This window comes from Podarcis melisellensis (genome assembly GCF_964234715.1).
Source record: "Podarcis melisellensis genome assembly, chromosome: 6".
In the NCBI taxonomy this organism is placed as follows: Eukaryota; Metazoa; Chordata; class Lepidosauria; order Squamata; family Lacertidae; genus Podarcis; species Podarcis melisellensis.
The window spans coordinates 72,224,475-72,244,534 of NC_138538.1; the positions used below are offsets into that span (position 1 = coordinate 72,224,475).

Genomic DNA, 20,060 nt, shown 5'->3' on the forward strand with positions numbered 1-20,060 from the left:
CGTAGTATATACAGAGCCTTTTCCTGAAGTCCTTTGTATCTATAACTTAAGGTTACCAGATGTCCCCGTTTCCTGGGGACAGTCCCCAGATTTTCAAATCTGTCTCCTGACAAAATTCATCTGATTAGTAAGAAGTTGAAAAGTGTCCCCGGATTCATTGAAAAAAATCTGATAACCTTACTATAACTTCCAATACATTCCTGATAGTTACCCCCATTCTAATTGGCCCTTTACACCCAATCACACAACACAGTACAAGTAGTCAGCGGTCTCGCTGGTTCATGTAGTTAGCAGCATGCAAATGTTACTGTGCCAGGGACATGGGTGGCGCTGTGGGTTAAACCACAGAGCCTAGGACTTGCCGATCAGAAGGATGGTGGTTCGAATCCCCGCGATGGGGTGAGCTCCCGTTGCTCAGTCCCTGCTCCTGCCAACCTAGCAGTTCGAAAGCACGAAGTGCAAGTAGATAAATAGGTACCACTCCGGCGGGTAGGTAAACGGCGTTTCTGTGCGCTGCTCTGGTTTGCCAGAAGCGGCTTAGTCATGCTGGCCACATCACCTGGAAGCTGTATGCCTGCTCCCTCAGCCAATAAAGCGAGATGAGGGCCGCAACCCCAGAGTCAGCCACGACTGGACCTAATGGTCAGAGGTCCCTTTACCTTTACCTTTAAGTTCACTGCATTCTGGATACACCTCCAGAGATCTCACAAGTTGGGGAACATACAGAAATATTTAGCTGTCCCTTTTCAGAAAACGTGGCTGTGGAATTCATGGGATACTTTATAGACCGCAGAACGACCTTTATCAACCCGGTGCCCTCCAGATGCTTTGAATTACAACTCCCATCAGCCTTAGGCAGAACAGTTGATGGGAGTTGGAAACAACTGGAGGATACCAGGTTGATGGAAACTGCTGTAGAAAGATAGCATTTTGAGGAGGGGTGAAAGAAGATGGGATTCTGTTTGTTTTCCCACAAACCTACCAGTTGATGAAATGAATATCTCGCCAAGGTAGACCCTTAGACTTGTGCCTGCAATGCGAAAGATCTGTTAAATCTGTTTATAGAGTCCTGGTTGAAACCATGGCCACATTCTAGGGTTCTTAGAACAGACATAAGTGCCTGAGTTTATTATGACAGTGCTAGAAAGTGTTTGCAGAGACAGAGAATTCTAGAACTGGGTCACAGAAAAAGGCAACATAAAGTGTTGCATTTAAAAGTGTTTGGAGCAACACCAGATCTTTGTTTGGTTGGGCAATGTTTTTGGCCAACTGCGAGCCTTACATAAATTCATTTATTCATCGCCAATAAATTAGATTAATAAAGTGAAGGTCTCCGGGTTTCATGGTTGTAGGGAAGTCTGTGTGCTTGCCTATTCTGCTTACCATAGTATGACATTTCAGCTCTTTCACGAGAGTCTGAGCGGGCACAGCTGCAGTCCTTAGGTGATGATAGTTCTGAAACTGTCAACAGGTTTTGCCTTCTTAGGATCCACAGAGTTTTGAAAAACAGAACCACATACCGAAAGAGAAAATGGGTACATTTCCACTATTTCTGACTGAAGGAGTTGCCTTCTCAGCATTTGACGTATAATAACTGGCTTGCTGAATCAGACCATTTAGGTCACCCAAAAGCTCACAAATGGGACAAGATGGAATAGCCATGCTATGCTCAATCTGAGCATCTGGTACTCAGGGATAGATGGGAGGCTTCATTCTGAAAATAGGGAGTGCCAGACTGAGTATGGTTTGAAGAAATATGAGGGGCTACCACCTTTCTAAACTTGGTGCCACAATACATGCCACCTTGGGTACAATGATAGACGAAAGCTGGGATACAAATGTCAAAAAATCAACAAAAACTAAAACTTTAACTATTATAACTAAAAGCCATTGACAGGCTTATTCTTCATGAATAGCATGCAGCAGTTATGTAGACACAAGCGTTGAAGAAATAGTTGGGTAACCTGCAGTCCTATGCATGTCTACTCAGAAGTAAGCCCCAGGTAAATGTGTATAAGGTTGCAGTCGTAGTCACTTCCGCTCTTGACAGAATATCTCATTCTAACATTTCCACTAAGTCAGTATTTGTTTGCCTCCACTGCTAAATTAGATAATGCAAAGAGGACCAAGGTGTTAAGTTTTGGCAGTAAACTACCTTATTTCTTCCTGATTGGCTACTCTTAATGCCTGTCTGTAGCTAACAGGAGAAGCATGCTGGAAAAAAGGCTTTTTGCACCAGTGCGATTTATAGACAGCATTTGGCACTTTGCAGGCGCTGAAAAGTAAAGTCACTGCAACTTACTTATCTCTAAGGTTTCCTAGTTTCTATTATGGGATGTATGGCACAACCGATCATTTGATTAGCAGGTTTCATAACCATTATCTATCCGGATGCCGTTTTTGAATCACTCCAAATACAGTAAGAGTTTTGCTTTTCATTATCTGGAACAAGATCAGGGCAACACATACCCAGCAAGCAGACACTAATCTTACCAGTCTTACCAATTTGTGGGTAGGATTGAAAGAATCACAAAATGAGCTGTCTGATCCCTAGAAATGCCTGGCCTCTGTTGCCTGACCTCCAGGCTGCACGTCTAGCTATTGTGAAACCAAGGGGGATTTCAAAGTGGTTTAGAGTATGGCATGGTTTGATGGGGAGAGATATGTCAGCCGTTCAAACACAAAGACATTCTGCAGTGCCCGTTGTGCGCACCCAAGCAAATACTTTGGGCCTGGCCCGTGTCTCCAGATCTGATTCCACAGTTACAAGGAGCACGTTAGTGTTATAAGAGCAACAGTATTCAGTGGCGTAGCGTGGGGGGTGCAGGGGGGGCCGGCCTCACCGGGCGCAACATCTGGGGGTTAGGGTTAGGGGGCGCAAATCCACGGGTTAGGGGGCGCAAATCCACAGGTTAGGGGGCGCAAATTACTTGCCTTGCCCCGGGTGCTGACAACCCACGCTACGCCACTGACAGTATTTTTATTCACTTCTGTAATCAGATGACGTAGAAAGAACTTTGGATGTTTTTGCCCCAGCTTCTAAACGAAGCATAAAATGAACCCCAATGTGGCACTAAAGTTCCCCTAATTCCCACCTAAAGTGGGAAGTGAGAGCTGGACCATAAAGAAGGCTGATCGCCGAAGAATTGATGCTTTTGAATTATGGTGCTGGAGGAGACTCTTGAGAGTCCCATGGACTCCAAGCAGATAAAACCGATCCATTCTTAAGGAAATCAGCCCTGAGTGCTCACTGGAAGGACAGATCCTGAAGCTGAGGCTCCAATACTTTGGCCACCTCATGAGAAGACCCTGATGTAGGGAAAGATGGAGGGCACAAGGAGAAGGGGACGACAGAGGACGAGATGGTTGGACAGTGTTCTCAAAGCTACCAGCATGACTAAACTGCGGGAGGCAGTGGAAGACAGAAGTGCCTGGCGTGTCCTGGTCCATGGGGTCACGAAGAGTCGGACACGACTAAACAACAACAACAATGTGGCACTGCAGTTGTCACTACTGACAACTCTTCTAATTAGAACTCTTCTAGCTCCTTGATCTCTGCAGAGTGTGGGCAGCTCTGTGTGACGATTTAACTTGCCGGAGACAGTTCTCTGTGGCCATATGAAGCAGAGAGAGGGAGAAAGGGAGAGAGTTTAAACCACGGATGGGGAACTTGTGGCCCTCCAGAGATTGGTGGACTTCTCCATCCCTGATTATTGGCTGTGCTGGATTGAGCTGGTGGGAACTGTTCCAGCAACATCTGGAGAGCCTTGCCTCTGGCTTAAAACCTAATTGAGGAAACAGACACAGAGCAAGCATCACACACACACACACACACACACACACACACACTTATGGGCTTGATCATGAGGGCAGAGCTAGCTTTTACTAAAAACATGGATCTGCTGTAGAGAATGGAAGCTCTGTGTTCAGTTATTGCCTTCTACTCCAGGATGCATAATACAACATGCAAATACAGCATGCATTTAAACCATATTTGAAGTGCATTACTGTCCCCCCAAAAAATAAGAATCATGGGAATAGTAGTTTGTTAAGGATTCTGGAAATTGTATCTTTATTAGGGGTCTACTACAGTTCCCAGAATTCTTTGAGGGAAGTAAAGTGCTTTAAATGCATGGCATGTACTCAGCCATAGTGCCTTGACATCAACACACAATGCATCTCTGCCTGACTTCACTGGTTGATGCCAACAGGGACAAGCGAATACATCATATAATGACTGACTGCAGGGCGGAGGGTAAACTTTGTGATATACTGTGGAGCATGGGAGGGACCTCTTGAGACAAGTTTTTCATTTCGGGTGGCAGCCTTGAGTTCCATACGTGGTCTGGTTCTGTCCTTAAAATATGCATTCAAAGCCACCCTAATACTGTTTGTCCTCCTGAATCCATTCATTTTCTGGGCCAAACACCACACATGGTGCTCCCTTGTTATGAGGATGTTTCCATCGTCACCCCTTCCAATGTGTGCCTGCATTTACCCAAACTGGTTCTGGGAAGCGGCAATTGAGAGCGGAGGTTTGTACAGGCAAGCAGGTGCTTAGCTTTCCTGGGTGCCCTTTTTTCTGATAAAAATCCACCCCCTGCAAAATTTATTTTTCCCTCGAGGGTGGGGGAAATCTCTCTCTTCTTCTGTGGGGCGAAAAGCTGGACATGTGGCATATTTGACAGGGGAAATGGGAGTTAAGCATCTCCCCCTACTGTTTTGAACGTATTGCAGCTTAATACAAAAGTGGGCACGCTCCGGGTGCACATTTACTTCCACGTAAAAGCAAACTCCGAGATACAGCCTGTCGCTCAGTCTCCCTCACAAGCACCTGTGCAATATGGCAGTTACTGCAAGATCATTGCACTTCACTGTTTAATGTGTTTTATGGCCAACTTTCAACTGAATTTCTCATGCCACCGACTGAAGAGCTTTGCTTTTGCAGAGACCTGCAGCTGGTGCTCTAACGATAGACAGGCAGATATTTTCTAGGCAACCTCAGCTGCCCAGCACCAGGTGCAGAGGTTGTCAGCTGCTTATATTTGGATTCCCTCTGGGGAAGGTAAAGCAGATGCAATCTACAAAGAAAACTAGACACAGAACTCAAAAACTATTTTTTGCTTTTGGGAAACGGCATCGTTTTACATCTGAATGGGGGCGACATTCGCCCCACAGTCCAGTGAAACATCAACACTTGTTCGGAGAAATGCAGTTCAATGATTCCTGTACGCTGATAAAAATAGCGAAAGCAAAAAAACTGAAAGTTAGAGCAGCTCATAAGGTTGTTTAAGAATTTCCTGGATACCATCTATTTATATGAGCAGGCCTTCCAGACAAACCTATTTCTTCCCCTGCAATTTGCAACTGATTGGGTTTCATTGTTTGGGCAGCAATCCTGTGTATGCTTACCTGAAAGAAAACCCAACTGAACTCAGTTGGGACTTATTCCCAAGTAGACATGCATAGGAGTACAGTGTTAGTAAATTAAGAACTTTGACCCTTTGAACTAAAGCAATCAAAAGATACCATTCAGAAATTTATTTATTTTATTTAATTTAGAGGGGCTTCCTCCTAAGCACTTTTGCTAAGAAGTAAAATTTACTGAATTCAGTTGAACTTCTGAATGCATATAATTAAAATCAGGGTACAGTGGTACCTCGGGTTACAGACGCTTCAGGTTACAGACTCCGCTAACCCAGAAATAGTACCTAAGGTTAAGAACTTTGTTAAGAAACAGTCCCAGGTTTCTCTCTTCCTTGTACTCACTCTGCAGAGCATCTGTGGCATAAAATTCATTCTCCTGATTACTGAGCTTCAGACAGAGAAACTGAAAGCAGCATATAAACAAAAGTAATCTTTTCCTTCTCTTATTCATAATTGTCATATATCTCCTAAGTGTATTTTCCAGTTAGTAAACATTTTTGTATGTTTTGTACTATTGTATTTTTTCCCTTGATTTTATTGTTATGTAGTAAAGGGTAATAATGTTGAGCTGTTTTAATTAAATGTAGTAACCGATACTGTATTTTGAGAAACACTTGAACAAGTAACAGTTTAGCATCTATTAAATCATGAAAAAAAATTTATTATATAGTTACATATACACAAAGTTAAAATTTCAGTCAATAGTGTCATTTGGAACACATTTCAGTAGGGCATGAACCTGTGGGTCATTTGGTAAGCAGAGGTCTTAAAACTAAAATTAGTGTTTTTGCCATTTTCCTCATAAACATTTTCCAGTTTTACTTGGTTTAAACAGAATTTCATTTCCTTTTAAAATGCTGAGACCAGTCATATGGTAACATTTACACTTCCCATACAAAATTCAATGTACATTTTTATGCAGGGCCAAGGATATATAAATATATACAAAATAGACATTATTTGTAGTTAACATACTCTGATCAGGTCCATTAGCAACACATCAAAAGCAGATGCACAGAACGGTTAATAAAAGGTTTTCTTTAATCCTTTAGAACGAAGTGTGACCATTAATTATTATATAAAATAGCACAAGTAAAGGCTTTAGATTGGAAACTTTGGTGGTTTCCAATAATAGAGGTTATGTTAATTAAAAATAAGACACTCAACCAGATAAATGTCGTATCTGATACATCCATTGTGATCACAAACAGTTTATGTAAAAAGAACACATTTGTTCACAGAGCATTAAATATTGCACAAGTACACTTTTCCTTTGAAAACTAAGGACTTCCCATGTTTACAAACTGTAGTATGGTCCTTGAGTGGGAAGAAGTTGTGAGTGTGCATTTTCTAGCATGAGAAGCATACGGGAAATATTAATACTGTTAGAGTTGTCATCCGTCCAACCTCTTCCCAGTCCTACTCTATGGCAACAACAAGTTGGAGATAAAAGATTTGGCAAATACAGAGGCCAATAGTAAGGTGCAACACATCACGCGTCAGAGAAGATGTAAGAGCCAATCAAGTCCAAGAACTTTAAGATAGTCCTCTTGACTGTGGAATAAGCTCCTAGAGAATGAAGGCCAATACCATTCACAGTGATTACACAGTAGTAGAGTAAGACTCCACTCTTTTTTGGTTATTTTCCTTCTGAACGATGGTGTCTGATGTTTCAGTGTTTTCAGTATCACTGTCACTACTGTTTGCCGCGGCTGGAGTCAAGTCCATCGGACCAGTCCTCCTGTGCAAGTGAAAATGGACCCCAGACTCCTGAACGTGGTTTGATATAAAGTCTTCGTCGGACGAATGCAAGGACTCATCATCTCCTATCAAATGGTTCACAATATGAATCCCATCAAAGGTGTGTGGGCCTGGGAAGGGCTTTTTGCCTTTTAGGCATCTGATCTGTAAAAAGAAAGGACAGACACATACAAGCATTAGCCGACAGGCCTATCATTTCAGCTCAAGAAAGGAGAATATGCCCATATTCAACTCAACATTTATATCTTAAAGTACATCCGCAAGTTATAAGGACAGGAGTAGCATTTGAGTGTACACAAAATCACTGCTCACCCTCACCAGAAACAAAAACAAATGTGTGTATGCACATATAATGATCCCAAGTTGTCCCTCCTTTCATGAGCTGCGTTCAGAGGTTCCTGCTGACTGAAGATAGGAGGTGATTTTTGCCAATTCCCCCTGTGACCCCCAGCAATACTTCCTCCCACTGTTCAGGAAAGTACCCCAATCCTCTAGTTTTTGGTGGCAGAGGGGGATGCTTCCTAGACAGCATTACACGGCATGAGGCTGGGGGTGGGAAATCTGGGATTCGACATGGTGCAAAGGCCAAAGATCAGAAAAGAATGTGTTATAGTAAAGAAGTACTTTCCCCTTAGAGAAAATACAGTGGTGCCTCGCTAGACGAAAAGAATTCGTTCCGCGATTCTCTTCGTCTAGCGGTTTTTTCGTCTTGCGAAGCAAGCCCATTGACATCTTAGCGGATTAGCGCTTCAGCTGTCAAGCGGCTTCCAGCGATCAGCTGTTAAGCGGCTTATCAGTGGAACAGCTGATAAGCGGCTTAGCAGCTTAAGAAAAGGGCGAAAAAACCCCGCGGGGGGACGCAAGATTTTTTCGTCTTGCGAAGCAACCCCATAAGGAAATTCGTTTTGCGAAGCGCCTCCAAAACGGAAAACCCTTTCGTCTAGCGGGTTTTCCGTCTTGCGAGGCGTTCGTCTTGCGGGGCACCACTGTAAAAAAAACAGAACACAAGCACAGCAAGCTTTCACTAGTGAAGTCACACTTTTACTCCACCGTCACCTTCAATACATCTTTAGTTCACTATAGCATTTGATAATCAGCAGAGTACATAAACACAGCCAAATTTACTTAAAATTCATGTTAAATGCACCATCTTCTGTTCACATTGACCGGACAATTAAATTCTACTCCTGGTGCCCATTCTTAGAATTTACAGTGTAATGGTTAGAAACAGAGAGCAAATACTCTTGCTATTTAAAAAAAAAAATGGGGGGGGGGGAGACATTGACTGAGGAAAAGATGCATTCCAGAGATTTCGAAAGCCATTTCGCCAGCTTGTTGAATAAGTGCTTTGTTAGTACAGTGATCTATACATTTCAATAACTGCAAATGGAACAACCTAGATTTCAAGCCAAAGGGTGACATGCTCAGTTCCTACATGCAGAACACCTTAAGTAAGATGCTACACTGTAAAGAGAGGGACTGCTGAATTGAAATCAATATGTTTATACAGGGTCGGGGAACCTTTTTTCTGCTGAGGGGTGTGTTTTTGTGGGGGTACTTTGTTGGGGGGCATGCTGGAGGTGGGCAAGGCAAAAGGCAGATGTTTGGCATTGTACCGTATTTTTCGCTCTATAAGATGCACCAGACCACAAGACGCACCTAGTTTTTGGAGGAGGAAAACAAGAAAAAAAAATATTCTGAATCTCAGAAGCCAGAACAGCAAGAGGGATCGTTGCACAGTGAAATCAGCAATCCCTCTTGCTGTTCTGGCTTCTGGGGTAGCTGCGCAGCCTGCATTCGCTCCATAAGACGCACACACATTTCCCCTTACTTTTTCGGAGGGAAAAAGTGAGTCTTATAGAGCAAAAAATACGGTATTTCCCTTTTCCCACTTTCCCCTTCTCTTCCAACTTTGAAATTAAGCTGTGGTTCATGTGCAGCCCCCAGGCCACAAGTTCCCCCGGTCCTGAGTTAAGCCCTTATACAAACTGAAATTGCCATGGCTGCTTTGCATGAAGTTTATGCACAGTGGCTGACTCAAGCTGAAGCCACGTATTGAGCTATGAGTTTTCACGAAAATTTCGCAAGCGACACTTTGTGGGACAGTCCACTACAGCTGGCAATGGTGTCTGACAGAACTAGGAGCCCTCTCTAAACCTGATTCACAAGAAGAGCTGTAGAATTCCTCCTTCTGGTTCTGCATTATGACAAAAAGAGGGAGAGAGACAGAAAGACACCGCTTGGGACATTTCTCAACTCTAAGCATGAATAAGCCAGCCACCTTAGAATGAATTTCAACATCTTATTTTGAAGCTTTCTTAGGTTTCAAAATAGACATATTCGCATCAAATGATCCTTAAAGTGACCCACTCACTTTCTGAATACCTTGCAATATTTAAAAACAGCACAGTAATATAACCGAAAGGAACAAACGAACAGCAAAATCCCTGTGGATAGCTCAGTCAGCAGAGCATGAGACTCTTAATCTCAAGGTCGTGGGTTTGAGCCCTACCTTTGACAAGAGATTTCTGCACTGCAGGGGGTTAGACTAGATGACTGTCGTAGTTCCTCCCAATTCAACAGTTCTTTGATTCTCCTTATGCTGCTATTGTAGTACTAGGGGTTTGAAATTTCCCTGAAACGTGCAATGATGCAACATGTCCATGACGGGCTCTTGAGTTAATGAGATGGTTAGTGTTCAGTATGGGTCAGGATTAAGGAAGGTTCCATAGGCTTTAGATTAAAAAAATAAAAATAAAGCGAGGTTCAGCAAACGGACAAGGAAGCTATTCTCTTCAACTCAACAAAGTTGGCTATGAGTTTACCCTAAGTGGCAAGACACCACATTCCAAAAGAGTACAGTGACCTTCCAGATAGAGGACAATTAATCAATAGTTCTTATCCCTAGTTCCAGTCTTTGACACCCGCCTTCCACTTGTTTGAAATTCACACAGAAAGCTGGTGCCATTTCCCAGCTTATAACTAAGGAAGAACATTCCAGGTCTTAGCTCCAACTGCAGGAGAGGGGTCTATTTTCAAAACCAGAACCGGAACAAGTCATTCTGTTTCTATCTCTTTTGACGGAACAGAACTATGGATGCTAATCAAGGAAGAACGTTCTTGTTAATACTAAAAAGCAGCAGAAAATCTCTTGTTACCGACATAAATCTGAATTATTCATTCCAAATAGATATGTGGACTCAAGCCCCTTTTAATTTGGTTTAATGGAAGAAGCATGGTATCAGAACATGGGGCTGATCCACAGCGCATAGTATTAAGGAATGGAAATTCTCAAGAGATCCTGCCAAATTTAAATATAAGACACCATAGCATGCTGGCTACTGTCCCAACTATTCAATGGCTTTTATGGAGTTGTCAAAAATTTCAATGCCCATCATTAATAGTCTCCGGTGACGGTTGAAAGTGGCAGAATTGACTAGTGGCTCAAAGTACCTGATTTAGAGGCCCAGTGGATACAGAGTACACTTGTTCCACGGGGCCTTTTTTAAAAGACTCTCCCTGTACTTATACTTTATGTACTTGTTATTTACCAGGTTGTGTATTATTATGTTTGAGAACACAAAGCAGCCATGCTTAGAAAGGTAGTCAAATCCATTCCACTTGAACTTTCTCATAACATGCTCTTACCTGTTGCTGACTGTCAGCCCAAGCATAAGCAAAAAGAAAAAGACAGCAGAGAAAAATTTAGAGGTTTAAAACATTCCTAAATAATCCAGATTAAAAACGCGCAAACTAAGGTAGCATTTTAAAATAAGGATATTTGCTTGAATCAACTCAACTTAATTTCAAGGGCAGATTGATTTTTCGGGGGGGGGGGAATAGAGTATTAATTTCTATAGTCATTTCCTTGTGTGTGTAGAACTGTAAACATTTAGTGCAAAATTCATTTGTTAAGTCAAAGTTCGTGAAGAAGCCAGCTGTATTGCCTTGATATCAAACATGCACTTTTTGAAAGTAAGATCTTTAGAATTACGGTACTTCCATTACCACAAATATAAAAGGTTAGAATCTTATCAGTTATTACTTCCTTCAAAGAATCTTGCAGAACTGCAGCTTTGTGGTGGTTCTGAGAATTATTAGAGATCTCTGCTTTTTTGAAGTGTTAGCATTTAGCTCCTTCTCCTGCGTTTCCCTGATCTAAACTCCTCTCCCTCAAGCTGCTCTTAGCTCCACATTGGTGTTTTCCACCATATGCAGGGATGGTAGGAAGTGGAAGCCAGCAACTTACGGGGAGGGCGGGGGCACAAGTTCCCCTGATGTATATAACATATCAACACAGTTCACATGTCACACTAAACCAAGGTTTCATGAGATGCAGACAACCACAAGCCTCAGTTTCCCTGTCCCCTTTTGTGTCATTTTGTTACAAATTCCGGTAACTTTCAAAACCAGCCAACTTCAAAAATGTGCTTTTGAAGCTGCCTTTTTTCAACTGGACTTTGTTTTAAACCTTTAACCCAGATCTCAAAATATCTCAGCACGAGATTCTCAGTGTTGTGGTTCGAGCCCCACATTGGGCAAAAAGATTCCTGCACTGCAGAGGGCTGGACTAGATGACCCTCGTGGTCCTTGCCAATTCTACAGTTCTTTGATTCTATGATCTAGATAACAGGACAAGGCAACTAAGATGAAGTGAAGCTTAATGTTGTTGAAGTCCTTCTCCTGACCACATGAGGAGAGGAAAGGGATGGAGTATGTGAGCCTGAGGATCAGAGTGGTTCCTCCCTGTTCACATTTGTCTTACAAATAATAATAATAATAATAATAATAATAATAATAATAATAATAATAATAATAATAATAATTTTATTATTTATACCCCACCCATCTGGCTGGGTTTCCCTTGCCACTCTGGGCAGCTCCCAACAGAATATTAAAACAGAATAAAACATCAAACATTAAAAGCTTTCCTAAACAGGGCTGCCTTCATATGTCTTCTAAAAGTCAGGTATATTTCCTTGACATCTGATGGGAGGGTGTTCCACAGGGCAAGCACCACTACCGAGAAGGCCCTCTGCCTGGTTCCCTGTAACCTCACCTGTCGCAGTGAGGGAACCGCCAGAAGGCCCTCGGAGATAGACCTAAGTGTCTGGGCTGAGCGATGGGGGTGAAGACGCTCCTTCAGGTATACTGGGCCGAGGCCGTTTAGGGCTTTCAAGGTCAGCACCAACACTTGGAATTGTGCTCGGAAATGTATTGTGAGCCAATGCAGGTCTTTCAGGACCATAGTTTACTTTGATGTATGCAACAGCCCACTGTAATGAAGCAGCTTTGTCACAGCAAACCTCCCTAGGTTATGTAGTTGTCAAGAATACAGAAACATGAAGGCTATATATTTAAAGTTATGTAAAAGACTTAATATTGAATTTCTAAATTTCCTTTGTTCTATTAAAAAAAAAAATCAAGGTGGTAGCGGTTGGGGTTTTCAGCTTTTAGCAGTTATCAAGAGCAAAACTGCCGAAAGGAAACAAGAGGCTAAGGCAGGGCAGCTGTACTGCTTACATGACAAAGATCAAAACTAGCGACACACTGAGACCAGAAGCTTTCATGTCAGAACAGGAAAGAAACAACTTGATCAGGCAAGGTCATGACTTTTTGATCAGAGTATTACCATATAATCAAAAGTTTTGAAATCTTAATAGAAAGTACGTGATTGAAAAGATAGCAAGTAGTCAGAAGAAGAGGCTTCCATGTCATACTATTTAATTGCATCGCCAAATTTTACTTTTCTCGTATGTTGTAAAGACTTTTGGTGAATTTGGCCCTTGGGTGCCATTTTCAAGCAACACGTTTCAAAAGAGAGAGAAGTTACTTTAAACAGCAACAAAACCCTCTCCTTTTTAGGTTGACATATAGAAATCAGCAACAAAAATTAAATGTAGGATTACAATTCTTGGCAGCTATTCAAGTGCCATGGTTTATTTTAAATCAATAGCTCTGAGGCTATTTATAGATCTCAATCAAAGTTTTTTTTCTAGTAAACAGCTGGGAAAGGAAAGGTTGCTTAAGGTGACAGATTATGGCTTTCATGTCTATAACTGGCCCAGGAAAAGAAAATGAAAATTTTGTTCACCTATGTGTCAGCATCATCCAGTAATCTATTTTTTAAAAAAATAGTATTTATTGAAGTTTTAAGGTTACAAAAAGAAAATAGAAGAAACACCAAATTAAACAAAAACAAAACAACACATCACAAGAAAAAACAACAGAAAAATGAAAACAATTAAGAAAAAAAAACCAAATCAAACCTTTCCATAACTTGTCTTTCATTTGCTTGTTTCCCTGACCTCTTCACACCAATAATCTACTGAAAAAGCCACTCAGCCCTATCTAACCATAGCTAAAATTATGTCCAGACTTCATTCAGTATTTCATTACAACATCTCAATGCTGAAGTTAGAAATCTGCAAAATACAGGCCCATTTCCATCAATTTCTCTGAAGTGGGATGATTATGACCAACTCCCTTCTCTCTGCCCTTCTCTCAATGTTATTAAATGCGTATATTGATTTGATAATTTTTCAGTAGTTTCCTCTCTTTCTTCATCTCTCCTCTTAAGGATGTCTCATGACTTCATGAAAAAAACAACCCAAATCATTTGTATGTGCTTTAGAGGTTCAGCAAAAGAGACGTCTCTTCCACTAGATCATGGCAATAAACATTATTGAGAAGGAAACCATCAGCTCTGAAAGTGAAGTACTCCTTTTTTGAGGGGGATGCTAAACTCATTAACAAACATGAACAACCTGATTTTCTAGAATTCTGTAGTGTTTCACCAACACTGCGCTGTTCCCACATACCTATGTTCACCACTAAGATAAAAGAATGAGGTTGAAAAAGTATGGAGCGAGACCCTATTATGAAAAATGTTACTGAATCCTCAATTTTAGGTTATTCAGCACCAACAGCATTTCTGGGTCTAAGAACGCACAAAACACAGCACACACAGCTGAGGAACTATATTTATTTTAACTTAAGGTCCACTAAGCTGCTATTTTAGATTGGGTGTTTGTTAACCACATGACCTCACAAGCGCTATCTTATCACATCACAGTTTCCTCAGACTGACCACAACTATTGAAATCTGACTCCGCCAGCATAGAGGTTCAGTATCTGACACGTACTAGCAAAAACAGCAACTTTCTAGCTGTCCAATAGTTGCGCTGACTTATGGGAGGGCAAATCTGGTGGTCTTGTCTTAACTGCACTTGCAAGATACCATGTAAGGAAAGCACATGATTTATTGCTCTGTAAGCTTCAACCACAAGTTGAAAAACTCACATTTTAAATCTGAGAGCTGGCATGTTTCCTTTTCATGTCAGGGGGTAATGGGGCAAAAAGAGGGGGAGAAAAGGTTTGTGTTCTCTCCCATGCTTGATTTGGGCTACAGTGCTGCACTGTGGTTTTTTAAAAATTCTACCTAGAGTAAATGTCGTATTACTTATTTATTTAGAGGGGGGAAATCTCACCCTTAATCTTCCGAGTTGAGGCAAAGCTTTTAAATGCTTATCTTAAGATTATCACAATGGCTGCACTTCAGTGTATTGAAAAAGCTTTGCTCCTGGAAGCCTGACAAGCATCACTCTGGCAGCGTGTGCTGATGAGCCCAAGGGCAGGCAGATGAAGACAACAGCAAAATGCTATGATAGACCCACAAAGCTGATGGAATTCCATTACAGACCATGATTACCGAAGAGTTGGGAACCTGTGGCTTTCTAGAAGTTGGTTGGACACCAACTCCCACCGACCTCAGCCAGCCTGGTCAAGGGTCAGGGCTGATGAGGAGTTGTAGTCCAGCAATCAGAAGCTATGAATGCCATCAACCATGGCAACCTTGTGGGATGACTACTGCTAAGTAGTAGCTCACTCTTAACCAGTCTGAAAGGTCTCCTAAGATGGTCTGCTGGATGGAATGGCTGTTCCACTTCAAGGAAACTGTGATGCGACACGGTTTCATCTTCCTTTACGCTAATATCCACACGAAGAGGCTGGGAGAGATTATCGAAAAGGTTTGCAAAGCGGTGCCATCAGTACGCAGATGGCATTTATCTCCCATTCCTCTTTTTTTATCTGAACCAAGTTAAGTTGGAGAAGCTCTGGAGGTGTAGGTAGGCTGGAGATCAGCAAATGAACTGAAACTAACATAGACCAAACCAACATGTCATTGGCCGGTAGTTCAAATAACCCTGTTTTGAATGGGGCTGCACCCTTCCTGCATAGTTTCAGGGTGCTTCTGGAAGCTCAGCTAAGGATTGTAGCCAGGAATGTATTTTTCTGGCAGCCTGCATGTAGGTAGGAGTTGGGTAGCGGCAGCATATACCAAGCAGTTCCCAATCAGCCTCAACATGTTTAAAGGTAAAGGGACCCCTGACCATTAGGTCCAGTCATGACCGACTCTGGGGTTGTGCGCTCATCTCGCTCTATAGGCCGAGGGAGCCGGCATTTGTCTGCAGACAGCTTCCGGGTCATGTGGCCAGCATGACTAAGCCGCTTCTGGCGAACCAGAGCAGCACACGGAAACGCTGTTTACCTTCCTGCCAGAGCGGTACCTATTTATCTACTTGCACTTTGACGTGCTTTCGAATAAAACAGCTCAAAAAAATATTGGAGAGAATGGTTCCCTTTCATATGCACTTAGGTTGTCGGATGGGCCCCCAATACAGACGCCAGCATAGTCTTAGACTGTCCTGCACAAAGGAAAGGGTATTTTCTTCAATTAACACTGGCTTTATAGAATTTTCTCACTAGAAATGTTTGGCAGCTCTGCTTGCTTGGTTTATAGAAAGGTGATATACCGGTATATGAGGATTTCCATTTACAAAGTGGAGCTTATCCTCCTTCTCCTTATGCACCCCCACCCCAAATCTGATCTGGAGGGTAAAAGGAACCCCCAGAACAGATTCAGGGGGCATGTGGGCAGAGAAAGTTCTGTTGCACAGCCAGAGGCCACTTTGCTGGATATTACCCTTTGCTCTCGCTATACATTGCTATTTATGTTGCTTAAGTTAATTTTCTTAGTGCTGACGACAGGCCATTGTTGGTTTTAACAATGGGCAGAACGTGGCAGGCAGTGGTGCAGCTACGCAATTTTAGATTCTCGACTCAAAAGGTCTTATGGGGCCGCCCCTTTAGACAACCATGTGTATTGCTTTGTTCGCGAAGCACAATTGACATAGCATTTTTCAGCCCCAACTCTAGGGATTAGACACCATGCAGCAATCCTTATGTTGACCATGGTTCAATTTAGCCAGCACATGATCTCTTCCAATAGGCTTACACGTTTTAAAGAAAGAGAATTCCTAACACCATTAAATTATCTTACTTCTCCATGCTCCAAGAACATCATTACCCTACAGGGAGCCATGTTGCCCCAATGTTTTCTGTTTTGGATCAGCCTGTTCTCTGGTTAAAGAGTAAAAAAACCTGCCAGAATTCAACTGTTTTGTCCAGTGTATATTCTGTGAGGTCTCAAGTAATTTAACTTTCACTTAGGGTGTCATTCTGTGGAAAATAAAATTAGGAACCTCAATCTAGATGGGATTTTCCACTTATTTATGGTTTATTCTGCTAGTAACTTTTCTGACTGAGATTTCTTTAATTCAGTTTCTTGGGTAAGGCTGGTTAGTTCTCTAGAATACTATTTCCTGAAGTCTAAGTTTTATTTAGCACATTTACGCCCTTTTTTCAAGGAAGTCAGCACTCTTAAATCAAACTCAGTAGAACAAAATGATCAAGTTACTAAAAGCGGAACAAAAAAAATTGCAAAGCAGATATTAATGTACCTGGGCATCTTTCAGCAGTACATTTATTATTATTATTATTATTATTATTATTATTATTATTATTATTAATAATAATAAAGGAGGGGGGAGAGATCACTACAGGAACTTAAAAACCATACATGCCCCCAAAAGCCTTGTAAACAGAAATGTTTAGCCAACCAGTAGAAGGTAATTTATGATGGGCAAGAAGATGATCCTCCCTTGAGAGAAATTGCAGAGCCTGGGTGCAGTGACTGAAAAAGGTCCTTTCCTGCTCCCAGCTAAGCACACTTCTGGGGAAACACAAAAAATCTCTGGTCATAACAAGCTTGCCCAGCGAGGCAGAGTTGCCATCAACAGCTTTCCAGTAGTAGTATCACTACTGGAGGGAAGAATGAGAAAAACAACCATGTTGGAAATACAGTGGTACCTCGGGTTACATACGCTTCAGGTTACAGACTCCGCTAACCCAGAAATAGTGCTTCAGGTTAAGAACTTTGTTTCAGGATGAGAACAGAAATTGTGCTCTGGTGGTGCGGTGGCAGCAGGAGGCCCCATTAGCTAAAGTGGTGCTTCAGCTTAAGTAGAGTTTCAGGTTAAGAACGGACCCCCGGAATGAATTAAGTACTTAACCAGAGGTACCACTGTACATGAGTGCCCCAGTGGAGCCAACCTGGCAGACCAGAGCTTGACACTGTTAAGCGGCAGTGATTCCGCTGCCAGGAAGCCATAGTTGTGGATCCACCTCTCTAGGCAGGCTGCTCCAGCATCTGATGAAGATCTAAATACATGGGTAGGCTGGTATGGGAGTGGAAGGTCCTCTGGAAATCCTGGCCCCAAACCATGGGCAGCTTTTAAGACTCTTCATCAGCACTTCATCACGAACAAAACTGGGAGCCAGTGCGGCTTCTTCAATCATGGAGTTATATGCTCCCTGTTAACAGCTGCCACAGTCTGGACCGTTTATAGTTTTGGTGCTCCTTTCATAAGCAGCCCTATATATATTGTATACTACAGACACCCAAGTGTGATGTAACTAAGGCGCATGTCACCATGACCAGATCAGGAATGCAAGTCCCTACATATGCTCCCACTACTCAGCCTCGTCCCAAGGTGGCCCTTTGCATATATGGTCTGAATTATTTATCCACGAGTAATTACTTAGTGTTTACAATTTCATTTTTACAAGCGGAATCGTTTAAAAGCAGGGCATTTGATCTGCAGCTGAATGTCGATCTTCATTAAGTCCATCTTGAGTTAGTTCAAGAGAAGTGCGATTTGAAGGCGAGATAGCGCCTCTATCAGAATCTGTTACCGTTTGCATTAGGTTGTTAGGACAGAAATATCAGATGGGTTGGAGCATAAGGTGCATGAAGATAGCAAGAATGAGCCTCAAGCTCTGATGCTGGAGAAGAAGAAAGTGCAATCTATCTTTCTTTCTTGCGAAAAACTTCCTATCTGAATAAGCCAAGCAAGTGTTTTTGGTGTGGTTGAAAGTCAATGACACACAACGACGATTGTTTACATGTTATTTAGCTAAAAAGCATTCCCTTCTTATCACAGACCCTACCTGAGCAGTTTTGGGCCCCAGCTTATCTCATCTCCCCTTATGTGACAGCTGCCTGAGAGCAAAAGAAGGAAAGGCAACAAGGGGCCATAAATAGGGGATTCTTTGGGGCTGATTATATGAAAATGTGCTGTGCATATAGGGGTTGGGGTGAGTGCATATGAACCACCAGCAAGAATATTTTTCCCCGGGCTACAGCCGGGAACTACTTTTAAATCACTATTATTGCTTGCACAGGCTAAAGGAGGAAGACTAGACAAGGTCTATTGCATGCAGTTACTCTTCTCACAAGAAATGATACTAAGTGTGTGGAATATTAGTAAATATACTTTTATAAATATCAATAAAAAGGTAAAGGTAAAGGGACACCTGAGCATTAGGTCAGGTCATGGCCGACTCTGGAGTTGCGGCGCTCACTTCGCTTTATTGGCCAAGGGAGCCGGCGTACAGCTTCCGGGTCATGTGGCCAGCATGACTAAGCCGCTTCTGGCGAACCAGAGCAGCGCACGGAAAAGCCGTTTACCTTCCCGCCGGAACGGTATCTATTTATCTACTTGCACTTTGACGTGCTTTTGAACTGCTAGGTTGGCAGGAGCAGGGACTGAGCAATGGGAGCTCACCCCATCGCGGGGATTCAAACCGCCGACCTTCTGATCTGCAAGCCCTAGGCTCTGTGGTTTAACCCACAGCGCCACCCACGTCCCATAAATATCAATACCGATATGTAAATAATATTACATAATGTATCCATTTAATTGCAGGAACAAATACTGCACGCAGTATTTGTTGAGGACATCACAGAATCCAACAATTTTTGAACTGGAAAAATATAGGAGGGGCTGTTTCAGAATAGAAAAGTGTTCAGAACAAGGTTACGGATGCAGCCTCAACTACTTCACCATCTGCAACTGGAGGTTCAATTAATTCTGCAAAAACATACAATAGCAAACATTTGCTTTTGGCTCTCCCTTCGAAGAGTCGCTCAGCATTATAAATCAGGTATTACTGCCATGAGATTTACAATGCAGAAACTAGCTACTGTTGTTGTACAGGAAAATACTCTCAGAAGACGGAAAGGGTCAGTATCTGCATATCGTGGAACTACAGCAGACACAGAAAACTGTACAACACAAACGTTGTTTTTTTTTACACAGTTCCAAAGTTCTGCTTCAACTCTACAACTAGAAGCCACTATTCCTTGCTTCTGGCTCCCAAAGTATTTTGTGGTCTGTTAAGTTTGTGTGAGAAAGGCTATCAGTTCTAATCTTACGCACCACTCTTGTAATCTACACTGCACATTTGTTCCTTGCAACATCCAACAGGAAACCAAGACAACTGTTTAGGAATACAGAGCATATAAAGAAGCAACAGGAACTCCCCACTCCCCGCCCCGCTGGGCAGTTTAGGCAGTTTATAAATCAATGAACTGGGAACTAATGCAAGTGAGAGAATATACTCTAACACAGTCAACAGTTTATTTTAGTCCAGACTGGATGAGGCTGTCTACATATTTGTTCCGCTGA

At 42.2% G+C, this 20,060-nt stretch overlaps 2 protein-coding genes across 5 annotated transcripts in view; both read right to left on the minus strand.

The window, feature by feature from the left end:
- The window catches only part of GFI1 (growth factor independent 1 transcriptional repressor), a 37,722-nt gene extending 36,631 nt beyond the window's left edge, over positions 1 to 1,091 (minus strand). The window contains exon 1 of the mRNA XM_081914256.1: positions 983 to 1,091. The gene's annotated coding sequence lies outside the window, so the exon portion shown is untranslated. The remainder of the gene's footprint in view (positions 1 to 982) is intronic.
- A 4,976-nt stretch (positions 1,092 to 6,067) lies between these two features.
- Positions 6,068 to 20,060, minus strand: part of EVI5 (ecotropic viral integration site 5) — a 68,063-nt gene continuing 54,070 nt past the window's right edge. For all 4 annotated transcript variants that reach the window (XM_081914170.1, XM_081914171.1, XM_081914168.1 and 1 more), the window contains one exon: positions 6,068 to 7,332. In XM_081914170.1, the coding sequence (XP_081770296.1) occupies positions 7,030 to 7,332 (303 nt within the window). In that variant the 3' untranslated portion in view covers positions 6,068 to 7,029. The remainder of the gene's footprint in view (positions 7,333 to 20,060) is intronic.